Source organism: Acomys russatus, chromosome 20 (assembly GCF_903995435.1).
Source record: "Acomys russatus chromosome 20, mAcoRus1.1, whole genome shotgun sequence".
Classification (NCBI taxonomy): domain Eukaryota; kingdom Metazoa; phylum Chordata; class Mammalia; order Rodentia; family Muridae; genus Acomys; species Acomys russatus.
Genome location: NC_067156.1, coordinates 24,343,572 through 24,365,132, shown reverse-complemented (window position 1 = coordinate 24,365,132; position 21,561 = coordinate 24,343,572). Strand labels below are relative to the sequence as shown.

The window sequence follows — 21,561 nt, the reverse complement described above, 5'->3', positions numbered from 1 at the left end:
AGCCACCATATGGTTGCTGGGAATTCAACTCTGGAAGAGACATGCTTTTAACCACTGGGCCATTTCTCTAGCCACAACCAAGGTTATTTTTTATTATTTATTTATTTATTTGTTTGTTTGTTTATTGGGGGGGGGGTCGAGACAGGGTTTCTGTGTGTAGCCTTGGTTGTCCTGGACTCTTTTTGTAGACCAGGCTGGCCTCGAATTCACATCAATCCACCTGCCTCTGCCTCCCAAGTACTGGAATGAAAGTCATGTGCCACCATACCTGGCTCAAGAAAAGAAAGACTCTTATGTATCCCAGGCTGCCCTCAAATTTATTATGTAACTGAGGAAGACCCTAAACTTCTGATCTTCCTGTCACTATCTTCTCAGTCTTGCATTACAAAAAGCACCCCACAAGGTGCTAGGGATCAAATCGAGCTTTCTATACTAGCTTAGCACTCTTACCTACTGAGCTTCACCCCCAGCTCTAGCGTCTTTTGTCAGTCTTCAATTCTGCAAGTAATCAATATATTTAGCTTGTTACCCTTTTCAAAAAAAGAGAAATTAAACATATTTCAACAAGGACACCTGCATATTTACAACTAAAGGTAAAAGGAAAAACAGTAAGTCAAAAAGGTCTTAGAACAGTCACAGAGCCCATACAGTTCACAGAATACATGCTCAAAGCCGACTGGATCTTATTTTAGATACAATGTTAATAAGCCCACAACAGATGAGATGCAGCCAACTGGAAAAGAGCTGAAAGTGGTACTAGAAGAGGCAAGCAAAGCATCAAAACCAAAACTAGCCGGGCTTGGTGGCAGATTCCTTTAATCCCAGCACTCTGAAGGCAGAGGCAGATGGATCTTCGTCAGTTCGAGACCGGCCTAGTCTACAAAGCAAGTCCAGGACAGCCAAGGCTACACAGAGAAAACCCTGTCTCAAAAAGACCAAAAACCCAAACAAAACAAAACAAAACAAAACAAAGAGGGGGGGGGGGGGGGGGAATTCAAATATAGACTTTTAAAAGATACCTCCTGTCAAATGTGGTAAATTTTTAAGAATTCTATTAGAAGCCAAGCAAAGTGGTGCACACCTGTAATCCCTGAATTCAGGGATACAGAGGCAGTCGGATCTCTATGAATTCCAGGCCAGCCTGGTCTACAATGCAAGTACAGGACAGCCATGGCTACACAGAGAAACCCTGTCTCCAAAAACAAAAACAAAAATTAAACAAAACAAAAAGTATTCTATAAAAACCAAATAAAGGGCTGGAGAAATGGTTCAGCAGTTAAGAGCACTATCTACTCTTCCAGAGGTCCTGAGTTCAATTTCCAGCAACCACATGGTGGCTCACAGCCATCTATAATGTGATCTGATAGCCTCTTCTGACATGCAGGTGTACATCCAGATAGAGCACTTATATACATAAAATAAATCTTAAAAAAAAAAAGAAAGAACCAAATAAAGCATTTCATGACATCTGCAGTTGAAGGGGTATTTGAGTAATCTGTTCTTTTCAGATACTGACCATACTAAAGGCTGGACCAAAACTGATTATACAGACCAAGTCTAGGAATTCCAGTGCAGATACACTGGGTTGAGGATAAGACAAGAATGGTCTTTTCTGTATCCATTAAGTCTATCTTCAACGTAAACTATACGTGAGACACACACACACACACACAAATCGAAAGCTGACTTCTGCTTTTGTTTTCACAATAATTTTGACAAATATAAATAGGGTCTTTCGAGTCATAGCAGTCTAAGAGGAGCCAAGGAAGGTGAGAAGCCAGGTGTGGTGGCTGCACACCTTTAATCCCAGCACTCAGGAGACAGAAGCAGGCAGATCTCTGAAGTTCCAGGACAGCCTGGGCTACAGAATGAGTACTAGAACAGTCAGGGCTACAAAGAGAAACCTACTCAGGAAAAACAACAAGAAAAGAATGCAACTAGGTGGCAGAGTTCTTGCCTAATATCTAAGAAACTCTGGGTTTGATTTCCCAGAGCCACTTAACACCTGACGGGGTGGCGCATGCTGACAGTCTCAGTACTCAGGCAGCAGGGACTGAAGACGTAAGACCGGTCTGTAACATATACCACCCTATATGAGGAAAACAGTTGGGGGTTAGAGAGACAACTGACTAATTAAGAGCATGTGCTGCTCTTGCTAAGACCCAGGTTGCATTCCCAGCTCCCACAGGGTGGCTCAAACCATCTGTAACACCAGTTCTAGGTGACCCAATAGGAATGTACAATGAGCACATACATGCATGCAGACAAAACATTCATAAAGTAAAATGCATAAATCTAAAAAAGTCTGGGTCAAGGAGACAGCTCAGTTGGTAAAGGCAAACCTGACAACTCAAGCTCAATCCCTAAGGCACTTGAAAGGTGAGGAGAAAAAAAAAAGACTTCACAAAGCTATCCTCAAACTCCCATGAGGGCTGTGCTTGAAATACACTCAAGAGAATTTTAATGTCCAATGATCATTTCTAAACCATATTTTCTTTTTAGAGATTTATAGAAACTGAGAATATAGTTCAGTAGTATACTGTTTGCCTTAGTATGTTTGAGATCCCAGGTTCAATCCCTAAAACTATACAAGATGTAGTGAAGGCAGTACTCAGGAATACCAGCGGGAACTACAGTGACAGCTTATCTCAAAAACTGCAAGAGGAATAGGGTATAGTGGTGCTCATGTTTAAAGCCAGCACTGGGGAGCCAGAAGGGCAAACAGATCTCCCAAAGTTCGAGGCTAGCACACAGCCAAAGCTGTTACACAGAAAAACCCTGTCTTGGGAAAAAAACAAAAACAGTCGGGCGCAGTGGCACATGTCTTTAATCCCAGCACTCAGGAGGCAGAGACAGGTGGATTGCTGTTAAGTTCGAGGCCAGCCTGGTCTACAAAGCGAGTCCAGGGCAGCCAAGGCTACAGAGGGAAACCCTGCCTCAAAAAGCTAAAAAGAAAAATTATGTTTTTAGTCAGTGTATCTCCCCTTGAAGATGTCTCTACAGCACAGACATTAGAACAAACACTAAAAGCTTTTAACTGGATGGTTTAATCTCAGCACTCTGAAGGCAGAGGCAGGTGGGTCTTAAAGAGTTTGAGGCTAGCCTGGTCCACGTGGTAAGTTCCCCATCAGCCAGAGCTAGTGAGACCCTAGCCAGGCGTGGTGGCACATGCCTTTCAGGAGGCAGAGGCAGGCAGATTTTTGAGTTGAGACCACCTGGTCTACAGAATGAGTTCCAGGACTACACAGGGAAATCTTGACTTTAAAAAAAAAAAAAAAAAAAAAAAAAATCAAATAATCACACACCAAATTCAACTTTCCTAGCTTTTCTTTTTTTTTTGGGGGGGGGGGGGAGGGGAACAATCTTTTACAGGTGTAACTCAACAGTAATACAGTAATTCAAATTGGTAAGTGCCCATTAGGCTCCATAAGGATGACTGCCGGGCAGTGTTGGCGAATGCCTTTAATCCCAGAGGCAGGGCAGGTGAATCTCTGTGAGTTCGAGGCCAGCCTGGTCTACAAAGCAAGTCCAGGACAGCCAAGGCTAAACAGAGAAACCCTGTCTCGAAAAACAAAACAAAACACAAAAAACAAAAACAAAAAAGGACCCAATGACTACTAAAATCTTAGAAATACACATATACATTACTTGGATGTTTATCTTAGTTTGCTGTTGTCCCTTATGTGGTTTTTATCAAAGTTCATATTTATTTTAGCTTCATTTTAGTACAAGATCTGCTGCCTAAAATCTACCCTTTAAGCTCAAAGAAATAAAAAACAAAATTTCACAAAGCCTTGAATAAAGAAAAATGACCGCTTGCTGAACTGTGTTCCAATCTGCATTTTGACCTCATTCTCCATTCTTTTGTATCCCTTATCCCATCAGTCCTTATGGGTAATCCCAGGCCCTATCACTTACTAAAAAGGTAAAGATTTAATTTGGCCCACCTGAGCGCCAAATAAAACACCAAACAAAACTCACCACTGGAGCCGGGTATGGTGGCGCACGCCTTTAATCCCAGCACTCGGGAGGCAGAGGCAGGCAGACCGCTGTGAGTTCGAGGCCAGCCTGGTCTACAAAGGGAGTCCAGACAGCCAAGGCTACACAGAGACCCTGTCTCGAAAAACCAAAAAACAAACAACCACAAAACAACCCCTCACCACTGGGTTACGTCTTCCTATGTCCGAGAGAGAGAGAGAGAGAGAGAGAGACAGAGAGAGAGACAGAGAGAGACAGACAGACAGACACAGACAGAGACAGAGAGAGAAGTGACACTAAGAGGTTAACAATATTGGGGGGGGGGGAACCCTAAAGTTTAAAGGATCCCAATGCTCTCCATATAGTTTTAAATCTTATCACTAACTAAATGGATAAGTTCTCATTTAAAAGAACTAAGAAGTTATATCTAACCAAAAATAGAGTCAAATCCCTTCTAAGTCAGGAGTCTTCACTAACATAGCATCTAATTTCAGCGTTAAAATCATTTTGGGAGAAGTGTGTGAAAGGAATTCTCCGGCGGGTTTCAACGTTCGGTTTTCTGAACCGAAAGGCTTTTACCCTACCAGGTGAAACAGTTGTTCCACTAGATCCAATCCTGCAAAACTGAAGGTTAGCTTCTGACGACATAGGGCAACCCCAAGAAAGAAAATGCTTCTTCACTGAATTTTCCTCCTCCTTCCAGAGCGACATTTTCTTCCCCCTTGACTTCCTACCCCACTTTCCAGACCAGTAAGGTGGACTTCAGCGTGCAGCTAGCTGCCAGGAGTTACGTGAACTCAAGAGAACAGCCCCATGGGTCGAGCAAATAAATGGGCCCTCTCTGCTCGGCCTGCCTAGGTAGGTCCTGGATTTCAGGCACTCCGTGAAAGGCGCCAGAGTAGGGGGGACAGATTGGGCGAGCAGCCCCATCGACCTCAGATCATAGGGCCGCCCAACGCCCCAGCCGCTCCACCCCTACCCACCCCCCACCCCCGCGCCGCCCCAAGTCTCTATCCCGGCCGGACAATAGCCCAAAGAGAGCAGCAGCAAGTCCCAGGCTGGAGAGAGAGAGAGAGAGAGAGAGAGAGAGAGAGAGAGAGAGAGAGAGAGAGAGAGAGAGAGAGAGGCCTGGAAAGGCGTCGTGGAGAAAGGCTGCGAGGCCAAGAGCAACTTCGGCCTAAGCTAGGGGCCCCGCGCCCCGGCCTTCCCGGGCGCCATCTCTGGGAGTAGGGTGTGAAGGCCGCCCCGTGGGGCCGGCGCCGGCAGAAGGAACCAGACGCCGCGAGCCCCGCGGAGGCGATCGCGGCAAAGCGCAGGCCGCAGCCCAGCGGCCCATCCCTACAGCAAAACCCCTGGCCGCTTACCTTGTGGATTCTCTTCAGAGCCATGGTGGGAAACGGTGGCGACGGCCCCCGGGGCGGGGACGGGGACGGGGGAGGGGCGGGGAAGGGGCGAGGGGGGGCCTGAGACCGCCCGAGCGGTCGCGAGTCGACCGGAGAAGACCGGGGACTCCGGAGCGCGGGTCCGACGAGCTGAGGGCCGAGGCCCACTCAGCTTCTGGGCCTGCCGCAGCGGTCACCGCATTACCCGGCGGCGGCCCCTTTATGCGCTGCCGCCACAGCCGCCGCCGCCGTAGCTGCCTCTTTCCCCCGTAGGCTCAGCGCCGCCTGCTCAGCCGCCGTGGATCCCTCCGCCTGGGAGGAAGAGCCCCAAGCTCCGGGCTCGCCGAGAGCCTTACGGCGGCGGAGCCGAGGAAGCTTGCCGTCCTGCCTGGTGCAGGTGGACTAAGGGACGCGCGGGCGGGCGGGCGGCGCCGGCGGGGTGGGGCCGCCAGAGCGCGGGGTGGTCCCAGGCCGAAGGGCAGGTCGGGAGGCTCCGGGATTGGCGGGCCTGGGAGGGAGGGCCGGGCCGCGCCGGCGGCGGAGGGATACGGGCCGCCCCTGCGAGTACCTTACGCGCCGGCGCAGCCACGGCCGCAGAGGGGATGACGTCGCGAGGCACCGAGAGGAGATCTCGCGAGAGTTTAGGCGCGGGTTCTAGATGCTCCTCCACCGAGGCCCGAAGCCGGCCGGTGGTTCCCCGTGCGCGCCCGACTTCGAAGTTCAATAAATGCTTAAAGGCACGCGTCTTCCACGTTAGTCACCGTCAGACTCAGAAGGAAGTACCTTATCCCACGGCTACTTGCCTGAAAGAGAAAGGACTTTTCCAAGGTCACACAACTCTGCATGTATTGGCACTGTTAGTACCTCAGCCTGACCACCGGCCGGAAATGAGGGTCCTAGAGCTTGCACAAGGAGCCCTGAGACTGTCCGTCCCAACAAAGACCCCAGCTGGACGTGACTCGAAGTTTCTATTTGCGGCCACTGCCATGTTAGCCTTAGGAAATCTCCCATGTAGAATGAGGAAATATGGAAAGAATTTTTGACAAGGTTACGCAGCAAGTGGCAAAGTTAATCACGTCTCATAGAGAAAAGTGGACCCCAAAGACAAAACTGTGGCCAGTTACCCAGAGCGTGTATGTTTACAGGTTCTGTGTGAGGAGGAACATTCTGTAGGCGCAGGTCTTTTTGTAATGTGATGAAAGAGGCACAAAAATGCCTTCAGGTCAGATTTTTAATTTTTTTTTAATGATAACATTCTTGCACTTAAAAAGCAATACAGGAGCCGTCGCTGGCTCTGTGGGCAATGGTGCTTGCTGCCAAGCCCGATGACCTGAGTTGATCTCTAAGATGCATCGAGGAAGGAAAGCGCCTACTCCAAGTTATCCTGTGACCTACACACAAGTATACACACAGGCATATACCCACGCAAATGGAACCTCAAAGAAGAAAATGACGTGTGTTTAACTGATTCCATTTCGAGAAACATTTTAAAAACTGTGCTAGAGAGATTGTTCAGTGCTTAAGAGTACACACCGCTCCTGCAGAGGACCGGAGTTTGGTTCCCAACATCTATGTCTGAATGGCATTTACCTGCATCTCCAGTCCAGGAGAGCCAACTTCCCTGGCTTCTGCGCTCGCGCGCACATACCCTTCACCCAGAGAGATGCACACACAAAAATATTTTTTTAAAAAGCCATTTACAAAATAGAAGGTTTTAAGCTGTTTCCAACTTTATTATTAAAAGTACGGGTGTGTGAGAGGGAAAGATGGCTCAGACATTAAAGGCTAAGGCTCACTTCAGATGGGGCACTGACTACAGACCAAAGTAAAGATACATACAACGTCCAACTCAGTGAACCGCAATGAGTTTTATTGGGGTTTGCTTACAGGGGCAGGGATGACTGAAAGGCAGCTGCTGCATTACTGGAAGCCCACCCCAGCACAGGTGACAGCTCTGGAAACCTCACTGCATGATTTGCACAGGTGACAGCTCTGGAAACCTCACTGCATGATTTGCAGGCAGCTTGACAAGTTGAGAAGCTCACTGGCCTTTGCTTCTTACAGGTATCTTGCCTGGTGTCCCTCTTCCAAGCCGCTCAGCTGGTCTGTCCCCCTCTTAATCTTTATGAAGCCTTAGGGTGGGAGCAGCCTTGTGCACATGCTCAGTTTCCGCTCCTAAAGTCGGGCATGGTGGCACATATCTTTAATCCCAGCACTTGGGAGGCAGAGGCAGGCGGATCGCTGTGAGTTCGAGACCAGCCTGGTCTACATACTGAGTTCTTAGGACAGCCAAGGCTACACAGAGAAACCCTGTCTCGGAAAAAAAAAAAAAAAAACAAGAACAACAACAAAACAGAGTTCCTAAGAGTCCTGAATTATTTGTTCTTTAAGTTGTTTTTGGTTGGTCGGTTGGTTTTGAGACGTAGCCTCACTATGTAGTCCTGACCTGGCCTCAAACTCAAAAACATCCACCTGTTTCTGCCTTCTGAGTGAGTGCTGAATTACAGGTATGCACCACCACAGCTGGCTACTTTCTGAGCTTTAAAAGCACTTTCCTTTAGAATCTCCTGAGTCTTTTTTTCTTTTTCTTTCTTTTTTTTTTTTTTTTTTTTTTTTTTTTCAGTCAGAGTTTCTCTGTGTAGCCTTGGCTGTCCTGGGACTCACATTGTAGACCAGGCTGGCCTCGCCGAGGCTCACAGAGATCCACCTGCCAAGTGCTGAGACTAAAGATGCATGCCTGGCTTTCATCTTAACTTTCTTAGGAAAACTTCTGTTAACCTAAGGTAAATCATAAGTACACAGTAATGGTGGCACAGGCAATGGACTTGGTCGGTAGAGTACTTCGCGCCATACATGAAACCCTGGGTTTGGTCTGTGGCACTACATAAAACCAGGGTGGTGTCCATTTCTACTTCTAGTCCCCAGGAGGTAGAGGCAGCAAAGCCAGGAGCTCGAGATCATCCTAGGCCCTATGGTAAGTCCAAAGCCAGCCTAGAACATATGAGATGCTGTAATGTAGTTAGTGTGTAATAGCAGCCAGTGGTAAGTCCTTACACAGCCCTAGTAGCACCTCCTTAGCGTAAACTAGACGTGATATTGCTGCATCAGAGACTTAGGCAGTCCTGGGCCTGATGGCGCATGATCGTTATAGCCTCAGCCCTTCTCAGGCACGTGCAGGGAGATCTTTAGTTTGTAGTGATTCGGTTTTTCTTTTTCATTTACTTATTATTTATACAGTACTCTGCCTGCGTGCCAGGAGAGGGCATCAGATCTCATTATAGATGGTTGTGAGCCTCCATGTGGTTTTCTAGGAATTGAACTCAGGACCTTTAGAAGAACAGCCAGTGCTCTTAACCTCTGAGCCATCTCTCAAGACTGCTCTGTAGTGATACACACCGGTAATCCTCCACAGAGGCTGAAGCAAGAGGCTCTCAGGGAGTCTGAGGCCAGTCTGAGTTACTGTGACTGGCGATGTTGGTTGTCAGTTAGACTACATGTGGAATCAACTAAAAGCCAAGCAGCTGGGCATGCCTTTGAGGGATTTTCTTGATTGAATCATTGAAAGACCCACCAAAAATCTAGGCTGCACTATCTGGTGGCAGCCAACATAAAAGGACATGGAAAAAGGAAGCTTTTGCTGCTTGCCTGCTTGCCTTCAGTCTCACTGGCCAGTTCATCTATCCTGTTGCTGGCGCCTTGCTTCTCTGGTAATTAGAACCTACTTCTTCAGGATTCCAGTGTAGGCTGAAGCTGTCTCAGAATCCTCCCAGACTCCAGCACCAGATTGGGATGCTGAGACATCTGCAGTCTCAAGGACTGAACAACAGTAGATCCTTAGATTCTTGGACTTTCTGTTCTGAGACAGCTATTGTTAGACTACTCAGACAACAGCCTACAATCCACTAAGTTACTTAACAAATCACATATGACTGCTATATATTTATGTACGATAAATATATATATCCCTACTAGTTCCGTTGCTTTAGAGGATTCTGACTAATACAATTATGAGGTGAGACTCCACATCACCAGGGTTTTTAGAGTCAAAACCTGGACTCTGGCAGTTCCAACAAACTAGGCTCAGTCACTGTCCTCAATAGGCCAGGAAAGACAATAATGGAAAGCAGAAAGGGAGGGGCTGGAGAGATGGCTCAGAGGTTAAGAGCACTGGTTGTTCTTCCAAAGGTCCTGAGTTCAATTCCCACCAGCCACATGGTACCTCACAACCATCTATAATGAGATCCTGTGCCCTCTTCTGGCTCACATGCAGGCAGGCAGTATACTATGTAAATAATAAACAAATCTTTTAAAAAGACAGAAAAAGAAAGGCAGAAAAAGATATATTCAGGGTAGCAATTTTATTCAAGGCACAAACTAAGAAGTCCAGTAACCCTTCCCCCCCAAGTCAGTCTTCAGGGTTTTTTTTTTTTTTCCCCTGAGACGGTTTCTCTGTGTAGCCTTGGCTGTCCTGGACTTGCTTTGTAGACCACGCTGGGCTCGAACTCACAGAGATCCACCTGTCTCTGCCTTCTGAGTGCTGGGATTAAAGACATGCACCACCATGCCCAGTTTGTTGGTAACTGACCCATCACTGCCTCAGTGACAGTCTCCCTCCTACACAGTGCTTCTGCCTCCTACATACTGGAATTAAAGGCATGAGCCACCACACCCAGTTTTTTTTTTCACCCAGTTAATTTTTTAAAAAGATTTATTTATTTATTACATATACAGTGTTCTGCCTGCATGTATACCTGCACACCAGAAGAGGGATCCAGATCTCCTTATAGATGGCTGTGAGCCACCATGGGTTGCTGGGAATTGAACTCAGGACCTCTGGAAGAGCAGACATTGCTTTTAACCGCTGAGCCATCTCTCCAGCCCCACCCAGTTAATTTTTATAAATTATTTTATTTTATGTGTATGGGTGTTTTGTCTTATGTGTATGGGTGTTTTGTCTGAATGTATACCTGTGCATCACAAGCCTGCCTAGTGCCTGTGCCTAGTGACTGAGGAGACCAGGATAGGGTGTCCAATCCCCTGGAACTGGAGTTACAGTTAGTTGTGAGTTGCTATGTGGGTGCTGGGAATTGACCAGGCCCTCTGGAAGAACAGCCAGTATTTTAACTGAGGAGTCACCTCTCTAGCCCTTATTTTACTTATGTTTTTATTTTTATTTCTGAAACATTGTCTCACTCTGTAGCCATGCTGGCCTGAAACTAATTATGAAAACTAACTATGAAGACTAGTTCAAGGCCTGCCTTGGCCTTGCTCTGTAGACCTTGAACTTAGAGATCCCCCTCCCTCTGCCTCCTAAGTGCTGGAATTAAAGGCATGCACCACCACCACCTGGCTTATTTTTATCTTTAATTACCTGCATGTGTGTGTGCTTGTGTGTGGGCATGTATATGGGAGTATAGGTGCCCATGGCACACAAAGAGGTCAGATTCCCTGGAGTTACACCAATGTGTGTGCTAGAACCTAACTTGGGTCCTCTGAACAAGCAGTACGTGCTCTTAACCACCAGCCCTGCCTCCCTTTAAAAAAAAAAAAAAAAAGGGTGGTGTGTGTGTGTGTGTGTGTGTGTGTGTGTGTGTGTGTGTGTGTGTGTGTGTGTGTGTGTTATGTATTTGTGGTAGGTGTGATATATGTGTGTTGGTGGGGAATGTGTGTATGGTTTTTGTGGGGGTGTGTATGTGGGTGGTGTGTAGATGGGGGGTGCTTACACGTGCGCGTGCACGCATGCATGCACACAAAGGCCAAAGAACGGTATCAGGTGTCCTGTTCTATCACTCTCTTCCTTATTCCAATGAGAAGGTCTCTCAACAAACCTGGTAGTCCCCATATTTTGCCTAGGCTGGCTGGACAAGGCCCAAGGAATGGGCTTGTCCATTCTCCCAGTGCTGGGGTTACAGGCAAACATGGCTATACCTAACTTCTATAAGCCTCTTTTTGAAAAGTTTTATTATTTTTTTACTTTATGTGTATTGGTATTTTCCTTGCATGCATGTCTGTGTACCACTTCTGTGCCTGGTGCCTGGAAGCCAGGAGATGGTATCGGATTCCCAGGAACTGGAATTTCAAATGTTGAGAGTCACCATGTGGGTGCTGGGAACTGAACCTAGAATGACGAGTGTTCCCAGTCACTGAGACGCCTCTCCAGCCTCAAATCCAACTTTTACCTGGCTTCTGAGGACCAGAACTCACAGCCTCATAAGCACTTGCTCTCACCCACTGAACCATACCCCAGTCCTGTTTTCTCTTTAAAATAATTTATTTCTATTTTATGTACACTGGTGTTTTCCCTGTATGTGTGTCTGTGTGAGGGTGTCAGATCCTTTGGAACTGGAGTTATGGGTAGCTGTGAGCTGCTCTGAAAAATCAAACCCAGTCCTCTGTAAGAGCACCAAAGACTCTAAGCCACAGAGATGTCTCTCTGGTCTTTTTGTTTGTTTTTGTTATTTTGTTTTTGTTTTTCGAGACAGGGTTTCTCTGTGTAGCCTTGGCTGTCCTGGACTCACTTTGTAGCCCAGGCTGGCCTTGAACTCACAGAGATCCTCCTGCCTCTGCCTTCCAAGTGCTGGGATTAAAGGCGTGTGCCACCACGTCCAGCTCTCTCTGGTCTTTTAATAAAAGAATTTAATAAGGGACTCAGAAGAAAATTTGAAAACAATTTTATTAGAGTTTAAAACAAAAACTGCAGCGCAGGCAGAATGCAAACTTCAGCAGGTGCCAGAGGAAGATAAACAGGAAACAGAAAAGCAATGCCCGTGAGTTCAGGCCATACTGAAGTCAGCCACATGGCAAGAGTAAAACCCGGTGTTAGGGAAAGACTTTGTAGAAAAGAGACACCTGCAAGTCTGTGACTCTGAAAATAACTTCTAGGAAGGAAAAGTACACTACCTCAGCCGGGTGTGGTGGTGCATGACTTTAATCCCAGCACTTGGGAACAGAGGCAGGCAGATCACTGTGAGTTTGAGGCTAACCTGGTCTGCAAAGTGAGTCCAGGACAGCAAAGGCTACACAGAGAGACTCTGTCTTGTAAAATTAAAAAAAAAAAAAAAAAAGTACACTACCTCCCTGAAGGCATAATTATTCTTCCTATCTCTTTAGCCTGGCTTAGAGAAAATCTGTCTCCTGAGGGGTGGTCCTTAGGCCAGATGATTATCTACTGTAACTGGAATGTTGGGACTTCAAGCAATCCAGAAATTCCATTTCGGGGGGGGGGGGGGGGGGGGAGGGTCGGTGGGACCGGGAAGCCTCCTGCCCCGGGCTCCCTTTCCGCGTCGTCCCTGCGCGGGTTCTCCATCACAAAAAAAAAAAAGAGGACTGAGTTTTCCTTTAGTGGGCCTTCAATGTCACATCACCATGTAGCCCAGACCTGCCTCAAACTCCTGACATTCCTCCTGATTATTATAGGAGATTGCCACCTTATCTGTCTTCTCCCCCATCCCCCACCCCCTGAAGACAGGATCTCTTAGGTAGCCCAGGCCAAAACTTGTTGTGTAATAGAAGCTGCAGGGGTGAGAGGGGCAATCAGTGGCTGGAGAGATGGCTCAGAGATTCAGAGCACTAGCTGTTCCTGTGGAGGCGGTAGTGGTGCACGCCTTTAATCCCAGCGCTTGGGAGGCAGAGGCAGGTGGATCTCTGTGAGTTTGAGGACAGCATGGTCTACAAAACAAGTCCAGGACGGCCAAGATTAACACAGAGAAACCTTGTCTTGAAAAACAAAAAAGGACTGGAGAGGTGGCTCAGAGGTTAAGGGCACTGACTGCTCATCCAGAGGTCCTGAGTTCAATTCCCAGCACCCACATGGTAGCTCATACCATCTATAATGTGATCTGATGCTTTCTTCTGGCCTGCAGGTGTATATGCAGCCAAAGCACTGTATAATAAATAAATAAATAAATCTTAAAAAAAAAAAGAAAAACAAACAAACAAACAAAAAACAAGCAAAAACAAAAAACCAAAGAGCACTGGCTGCTTTTCAGAGGCCCTAAGTTTAATTCTCAGCAACCAAACGGTAGCTCATAACCATCTATAATGAGATCTGGTGCCCTCTTCTGGAGTGCAGGCATTCATTCGTGTAGGCAGAACACTACATAGTGTCTGTTACTATTCTGCTTCAGTGCAGGGCGGTGGTGGCTCAGGCCTTAAGTCCTAGCACTCCAGAAGCAGAGGCAGGCAGATTGCTGTGAATTTGAGGGTTTGCAACCCTCTGTAATGAGATCTGGTGCCCTCTTCTGGTGTGCAGGCACATGTGCAGGCAGAACATTGTATACATAATTAATAATTTTTTTTTTCCGGGAGGCAGAGGCAGGCGGATCAATGTGAGTTCAAGGCTAGCCTGGTCTACAAAGAGAGTCCAGGACAGCCAAGGCTACACAGAGAAACCCTGTCTCAAAAAAACAAAATTAAGCCGGGCAGTGGTGGCACACGCCTTTAATCCCAGCACTGAGGAGGCAGAGGCAGGTGGATCGCTGTGAGTTTGAGACCAGCCTGGTCTACAAAGCCAGTCTAGGACAGCCAAGGCTACACAGAGAAACCTTGTCTCTAAAAACAAAAACAAAAACAGAAAGAAAAACCACAAAGGCCAGCAAGACTAGTTTCCCAGGATCCCTGGAGACTTGCTCAAGGCTTTCTCAGCCAGGAGCTTCAGGCCTTCTCTGATGGCTGCATTCACCCTGAGGCAGGACCTCCAGAGGCTGCCAGGTGTTACTTAACAGTGGCTCTCTGGGCTGCTTTTACCTCAGTCTGGATTACATTTTAAACCCTTTGTGACAAGGGTTAACTCTAGCTTTTTGAGTTACAAAGGAAAGTCGGCTGCAGGTCCTTAACTGCTCCAAGTGACCAAGCCCCTGCTCTCCAGCTCCAGTGGACGCCTCTCTCGACCTAGGCCTCCCTCTGACGTCCCAGTTACCTCAGCCCTTCAGGGTTCCTCCTGTGTCTCACTGAGTTATCAGCTCAATACCCTTCATCGTGAATCATGGTCCTTCTCATTATTCATGACACCCTTGAGGGCCTAAAAGGACAGTTTTCTCACTCCCCCTCAATTCAGCCAGCTCTCCAGCCTTTCTGGTGCTTCTGTTAGCCAACTCCTTGACGGTCAAAGGTCACTATTGCCTTGAAAAGGCTCTAGCAATGTCAGGTTCTCCCTTCCAGGGTGTCCAGGTCTGGATCTGACCCAAACACCCCATACTAGTAGAGACAGTGATGGGAGCAGACAGATCTCAGTCACACCATTTGCAAGAGGTTTGATTGACTGTGGCAAACTCACTTAAAATTCTTCTGAGCCAGGCATGGTGGCACACACTTTTAGTCCCAGCACTCGGGAGGCAGAGACAGGCGGATCACTGTGAGTTCGAGGCCAGCCTGGTCTACAAAGTGAGTCCAGGACACCCAAAGCTACACAGAAAAACCTTATCTCGAAAAACCAACCAACTAACAACCAACCAAAAAAAAAAAAAAAAAAAAAAAAAAAAAAAAACCCTCTCTTCTCCTCCAGTCTCCTTATCCATAGCTGGAAATAGAGACAGCACCACCAGGTGTGGGATAGTTGCAGGGGTGGGGGGTTAAGGGCGGGGATGGGGGCGGGTTGGCTGCTGCAGTTTGTCCACAGCTGATAGTTGCCTTCTGAGAGGCCATGTGATGTTTGTCAGCTGTGACCCGCCTCATGCGTGCTGGGGAGTGGTCTTTGTCTGTAGGGATAAAGGCTAGACTCAAAGAGAGACAGGGGCTCCCAGAAAGAAGAAGGCAGCTGGTGCTCCCCAGCTGGTGCTCCCCAGCTGATGCTCCCAGTTGCTGTTGATGCCGTGGCATACAAAGAAGTTGGAGACGTCCTGAACCGTGGATTGGACTTGCCCCAAGGAACCTGATGACCCTGAACAGCCGGAAGGTCTAAGGAAAACCACACCCCTCTTTCCACTAGCCTTTCTCCTCTACCTGGTGTTGGGGTGTTGGAAGGGATTGGGGTGGAGTAGGGAGAAAGAGATTTAAGGAACCCAAAAGAAAAACAGATTTTTGCAAATACGCCAACAGGCATAAATGCCTAAAAGTAAGTCAGTGCTGTGGGAAAGGGATGGTTTCCATGTCAGTTTAGAGACACATGGAAACAGTCTTACCACCTCGCTCCTGGTGAGAAACATTTCTCTGTTCTAAAGAATCCCTTGGGAGGCCCTGGGTGCCAGCTTCTGTCAGCATGACTGCCTGTGACGCCTGACTGATCCTATGGTTATTTTCTACTCTCCTACCCCTAGGCTGGCTACTTCCTGTTCGCCCCTCTCTACTTCCCATTGTTTGGGGGTTTTATTTTTTTCATTTTTTTTTCTCTGTTTAGCTGTTTTCTCTGTGTCCTGGACTCACTTTGTAGACGAGGCTGGCCTGGAACTCACAGAGATCAGCCTGCCTCTGCTGGGATTACAGACCTGTGCCACCACGCCCGGCTCTGGGGTTTTATTTTTATTGTTTTTGGTTGGTGTTCCGTTTTATTTTTCTTTCTTTCTTTCTTTCTTTCTTTCTTTCTTTCTTTCTTTCTTTTAAAGCTTTTTCAAGACAGGGTTTCTCTGTGTAGCCTTGGTTGGCCTGGACTGGCTTTGTAGACTAGGCTGGCCTCAAACTCACCTGTTGTGGCTATAACAAAATCCCTAGCACTGAATAATTTTTTTGTTTTTGTTTTTTTTCTTTTTCTTTTTCTTTTTTGTTTTGCTTTGTTTTGTTTTTTGAGACAGACTCTCTCTCTGTTAGCTTTGGCTGTCCTGGACTCACTTTGTAGACCAGGTTGGCCTCAAACTTACAGAGATCTGCCTGCCTCTGCCTCCCAAGTGCTTGGATTACAGGCATGCACCACCATGCCTGGTTTAAATATTTATTTCATGTATATGAGTGTTATGCCTGCATGTACATCTGAATGCCAGAAGAGGGCATCAGATCTCATTATAAATGGTTATGAGCCACCATGTGGTTGCTGGGAATTGAACTCAAGGCCTCTGGAAGAGCAGCCAGTGAGTGCTCTTAAGCACTGAGCCATTTCTTCAACCCCTGACACAGACTCCCAGCATTAGATTCCAGGGGAAATTCCAGTGCCTTGGGACTGTTGTCAAAGAAATACAAGTGTTGTGGCACAGGCCTTTAATCCCAGGAGGCAGAGGCAGGTGGATCCCTGTGAGTTCAAGGCCAGCCTGGTCTACAAAGAGAAAAAACCCTGTCTCAAAAAACTAAAAAAAAAAAAAAAAAAAAAAGAAAGAAAGAAAGAAAGAAAGAAAGGAAAAAAAGAAAAAGAAACACAAGCGTCTCTTTAGAATACAATGTCACATCTTCTTCTCAGGGATTACTTATCTCCTCTGCTAGACTGTGAGGAAGGAAAACATGACATCGTTCTATCTGGCCATCTAGGGACATCGCTCTGCCCAGGTCTGACTGTCTGGGGAAGGACTGAGATAGTGCGGACTTCTCCATTCTGTACCCTTGACCTCTCTGAATGTAGCCTGTGCTAAGCCCTGCCCCCAGAACAAATGGAAGGCAGCATTGCATAATCAGAATCTATGCGTGCATATGTCAGACCATGTAACATAGACCACCCTCGTTTTCTCGACAAGAACACCAAACTTTCCACCATCTGTCCACAGAGAGACCTCCTTAAGAAGCCTCCTCAGGCCGGGCGTGGTGGCACACGCCTTTAATCCCAGCACTCGGGAGGCAGAGGTAGGCGGATCGCTGTGAGTTCGAGGCCAGCCTGGTCTACAAAGTGAGTCCAGGACAGCCAAGGCTACACAGAGAAACCCTGTCTCGAAAAACAAAACAAAACAAAACAAAAAAAAGAAGCCTCCTCAGAAGCTAGACGCAGTGGTGCATGCCTGTAATCACAGCACTCAGGAGGCAGCCAAGGCTTCGCAGAGAGACCCTGTCTCAAAAAAAAAAAAAAAAAAAGTTGGCACTTAAGCTGGATGGTAGTGGCACACGCCAGTAATCCCAGCACTGGGGAGGCAGAGGAAGGTGGATCACTGTGAGTTGGAGGCCTGCCTGGTCTACAAAGAGTCCAGGACACCCAAGGCTACACAGAGAAACCTTGTCTCAAAAAACCAAAAATAAATAAATAAAGTGGGCACTTAGCTCACTAGCAGAGCACATACTTGGGATGAGAGAGGCCTTGGGTTTAATCTCAATTACACATACAAAAATAATGTTAAAATAGCTATGAATCATGCTTGACACCTAAGCATATGTGACCGGTCTCCTTCTTTCCCCAGCTATAAACCTGCAGGCTTTGTTTCTCTGTGGTGAGGATGGGTGAGGTGAGGTGTTGAGACAGGATATCTCTCTATATAGCTGGCTTTCCTACAACCAGGCTGGCCTTGAACTCACAGAGATCCATTTGGTTCTGCCTCCCAAGTGTTGAGATTAAAGGTATTTTCTAGTATCTCACAAGAAATACTACCTCTTTTTTTGTTTTGTTTTGTTTTTTGTTTGTTTGTTTGTTTTTTGAGGCAAGGTTTCCCTGTGTAGCCTTGACTGTCCTGGACTCACAGGCTGGCTGTGAACTCACAGTCATCCACTTGCCTCTGCCTCCCGAGTGAGTGCTGGAATTAAAGGCATGTGCCACAACACCTGGCCTGGCCGCCTTAGTAACCCTTAAAGTGTACACTTGGAGTGGCTGGAGAGGTGGCTCAGAGGTTAAGAGCACTGTCTTGCTCTTCCAGAGATTCTGAGTTCAACTCCCAGCATCACATGGTGGCTCACAACCATCTATAACATGATCTGGTGCCCTCTTCTGGTATGAAGGTAAAACACTGTATATATAATAATAAATAATTCTTTTTTCTTTTTTAAAGAAAGTGTACACATGGCCACTGTGAGCCACATAACCCCAATATTAAATCCATGCCTACATCTATATTAAAAATCTCTTGCCTGGCATGGTGGTGCACGCCTTTAATCCTAGCAGTCGGGAGGCAGAGGCAGGTGGATAGCTTTGAGTTCGAGGCCAGCCTGGTCTACAAGGCGAGTTCAGGACAGCCAAGGCTACACAGAGAAACCCTGTCTCGAAAAACAAAAAACAAAATCTCTTCTTGCTACGTGTGGTGGCTCATATCTTTAATCCCAGCACTGGAGGCGGATGGGCAGAGGCAGGAGGATCTCTGTGAGTTAGAGGCCAGGCTGGTCCACAAAGAGAGTTACAGGACAGCCAGGGAGGGCTATTACACAGAGTCTCGGAAAAATAACTACAAAAAATCCAGTTCTGTTTCATAGCATCTCATTCTGAATTTCTTTTTTTTTTTTTTTTTTAACCTTTTTTGTTAGTTTGTTTTGTTGTTGTTATTTTGGTGGGTTTTTTTTTTTTGTTGTTGTTGTTGTTTGATTTTTGGTGTTTTGAGACAGAGTCTCTCTGTGTAGTCTTGGCTGTCCTGGACTCACTTTGTAGACCAGGCTGGCCTTGAACTCACAACAATCCACCTGCCTCTGTCTCCCGAGTGCTGGGATTAAAGGCATGTGCCACCACACCTGGCCTCAACAAATAAATCTTAAAAAAAAAAAAAAGAATATTGGGTTGGGAGCTGGGGGTTGTAGCTCAGTTGATAGAGTGCTTGCCTAACAGTCAGGAAGCCGTGTAGGTTCAATCCCCAGAACCCACATGGTGTCTCACAACCATCATAACTCCCGTTCCAGGAGATCCGAAGCTATCTTCTGGCCTCGAGGAGGCATTCAAGTAGTACACAGACAGGCACACAAGTAAAACACCCATGCACATAAAAATAAAAAAAGAAACCTTAAAAAGCAAACAAACGGAAAACCCTGGCTTCTGGGGCTGGAGAGGTATCTTAGCAGTTGCACTTAGGCTCTGCCAGAGGACTGAAGTTTTGTTCTCAGCACCAAGTCAGGCAGTTCACTGCAGCCTGCAGAGTCCAACACCTGAGATCCTTAGGATCCTGCCAAGGGTGGTATGCATATGTGTAATGTGTACACACACACACACACACACACACACACACACACACAGAGAGAGACAGAGACAGAGAGACAGAATATCTTATAATCTCATTTTTTGCCAGGCAGAATGCAAGCACACCTTTGATCCTAACACTTGTGAGGTGGAATCAAACAGGTCTCTGTGAGTTCAAGACCAGCCAGAGTTACACAGTGAAACCCTGTTTAAAAACAACAGCAAAACCAAACTAGAGTGTAAGTCTCTGAACTCATGGGCAGGAGAGAAGGTTCTATGGCAAAGCTGAGCAAATATAAGGACCTGGGTTTGCATCCCCAGCACCCAGTAACATTGGGGCAACCCCAGCACTGAGGGCAAAAGAAGGCAGATGCCACTAGGGCTGGATGGCCTCGTTGTCCAGCTGAAATGGCAAGTTTTGGGTTAAACGAGACATCCCCTCTCTAGGAAGTTGTGAAGCTGGAGAGATGGTTCCGTGGTTAAGAACATACATTGTTCTTTCGAAGTCTGTGGCTCACTCTTGGTTGTATCTGTAATTTCAGGGAAACCACTGAATGTCTCTGGCCTCTGCAGACATCTGTATCCATGTGCACATACTAAATAAGATGAAGAGTGTTAGAAGACACCCGAAATCACTAGCATGAGAGAGAGAGAGAGAGAGAGAGAGAGAGAGAGAGAGAGAGAGAGAGAGAGAGAGAAGAAGAAGAAGAAGAAGAAGAAGAAGAAGAAGAAGAAGAAGAAGAAGAAGAAGAAGAAGGAAAAGAAGAGAAGAGGAAGAAGAGGAAGAAGAGGAAGGAGGAGAAGGAGGACGAGGAGAAAGGAGGAGGAGGAGGACGGGGGGGGGGGCGGGGGCGGGAGAGAGAGAGCGGCCTTTGCCTGGGGCAGCCCCATGACCTACCACTGTTAATTTCCATCTCATTTTAAGGTAAACTAAGGCACAGCAAGACAGTCTCCTTGATTCACACAGCTGGAGACTGTCCGACCGCACCAACTGGGGCTCCTGGAAAGAGCTCCAAGACTATTCTGAAATAGGACAAGGGACGTCTGCCTGTTTTGTCCATTTGAGAATAAGTCCTCCCAAGGATGCGGCTTGATGCCCAGGCTCCTGACTTGGATGCCTGAAGGAAGCCGGGAAAAGCAGAGATGTGAGCCGGAAACAGTCAGAAGTGACCGCAGTCCTGCTGTTGCGGGGGTGACTGCCTTGGCAGAGAAGCGGAGTGAGCTACAGCCGAGGAGGCTCTCGGCTGACAGCAGCGCCATCTAGCGAAGCCCAGGACTCAGCACTGAGCGGATGAGGTCACTGCCAAGAAGCATGCCGGGAAGGCGAGCCATGGTCACGATTTACCAAAGGGCAGAGGGAGGAATAAGCACCTTTGGGGACTCCGTTTGTCTGGGCCAATGTCCTTTTGGGGAACTCTGGCCAGATCAAGCGTAGGGCCTCCCGAGTTGAAGTCTTGGACGTCCGACAGGATGTTACCATAGCCTTGCAGTAGCATCCTCACGGTCCAGTGTGCTCTGGCAGCTGCCCAGGTCACCGTGACTCCTCAGATTCTGCGGATCCCTTCTTCCCTCCTCACATCCTCCCACTTACCACACTATTCTGGTGTTGCATCGCATCCCTTTACATCTCAACGCCAACGTACTGGGTGTGGGGCTGTCCTGTAGATCTATCTCCACACCTATGTATTCTGTTGTGTTCTGTCTGCCTCCCCTAATTCACTCCGACAGCCACACCAACCAGCAATCGCGGCTGCTTCGTTACTTCTTGCCCAGCAGCTGGATGACAGCTCTTTGTAAAGATTCTGCTGTTCTTGGGGACAGCGCTCTGAGACTTTCCTGTGCGATAAAGATCAAGCTCCCGCATCAGCATCAGACCTGATGCCCTTTCACCACCAGGCCCTTGGGACCCACACCCTGTCTTTCTCTCAGTTGTGTTTTGTTTGTTTGTTTTTGGTTTTTCGAGACAGGGTTTCTCTGTGTAGCCTTGGTTGTCCTGGACTCGATTTGTAGACCAGGCTGGCCTCGAACTCACATCGATCCGCCTGCCTCTGCCTCCTGAGTGCTGGGATTAAAGGTGTGCGCCACTACGCCCAGCTTTTCTCTCAGTTGTGAATCCACAGTTTTCACCTGTACCAAAAATCACTATTGGGAGCAGGGTACGGTGGTGGCGGCCTTTAACCCCAGTACTCCGGAGGCAGAGGCAGATGGAGCTCTGTGAGTTCGAGGTCAGCCTTGTCTACAAAGGGAGTCCAGGACAGCCAAGACTAC

At 47.4% G+C, this 21,561-nt stretch overlaps 1 protein-coding gene across 2 annotated transcripts in view; it reads right to left on the bottom strand.

Annotated features, from left to right (window-relative positions):
* Ube2d2 (ubiquitin conjugating enzyme E2 D2) overlaps positions 1–5,790 on the bottom strand; it is a 36,825-nt gene extending 31,035 nt beyond the window's left edge. Inside the window, exon 1 of one of the 2 annotated variants that reach the window (XM_051163796.1) lies at positions 5,343–5,790. In XM_051163796.1, the coding sequence (XP_051019753.1) occupies positions 5,343–5,366 (24 nt within the window). In that variant the 5' untranslated portion in view covers positions 5,367–5,790. The remainder of the gene's footprint in view (positions 1–5,342) is intronic. The other variant, XM_051163795.1, reaches the window with a different exon arrangement.
* Between the last annotated feature and the right edge of the window lie 15,771 nt (positions 5,791–21,561).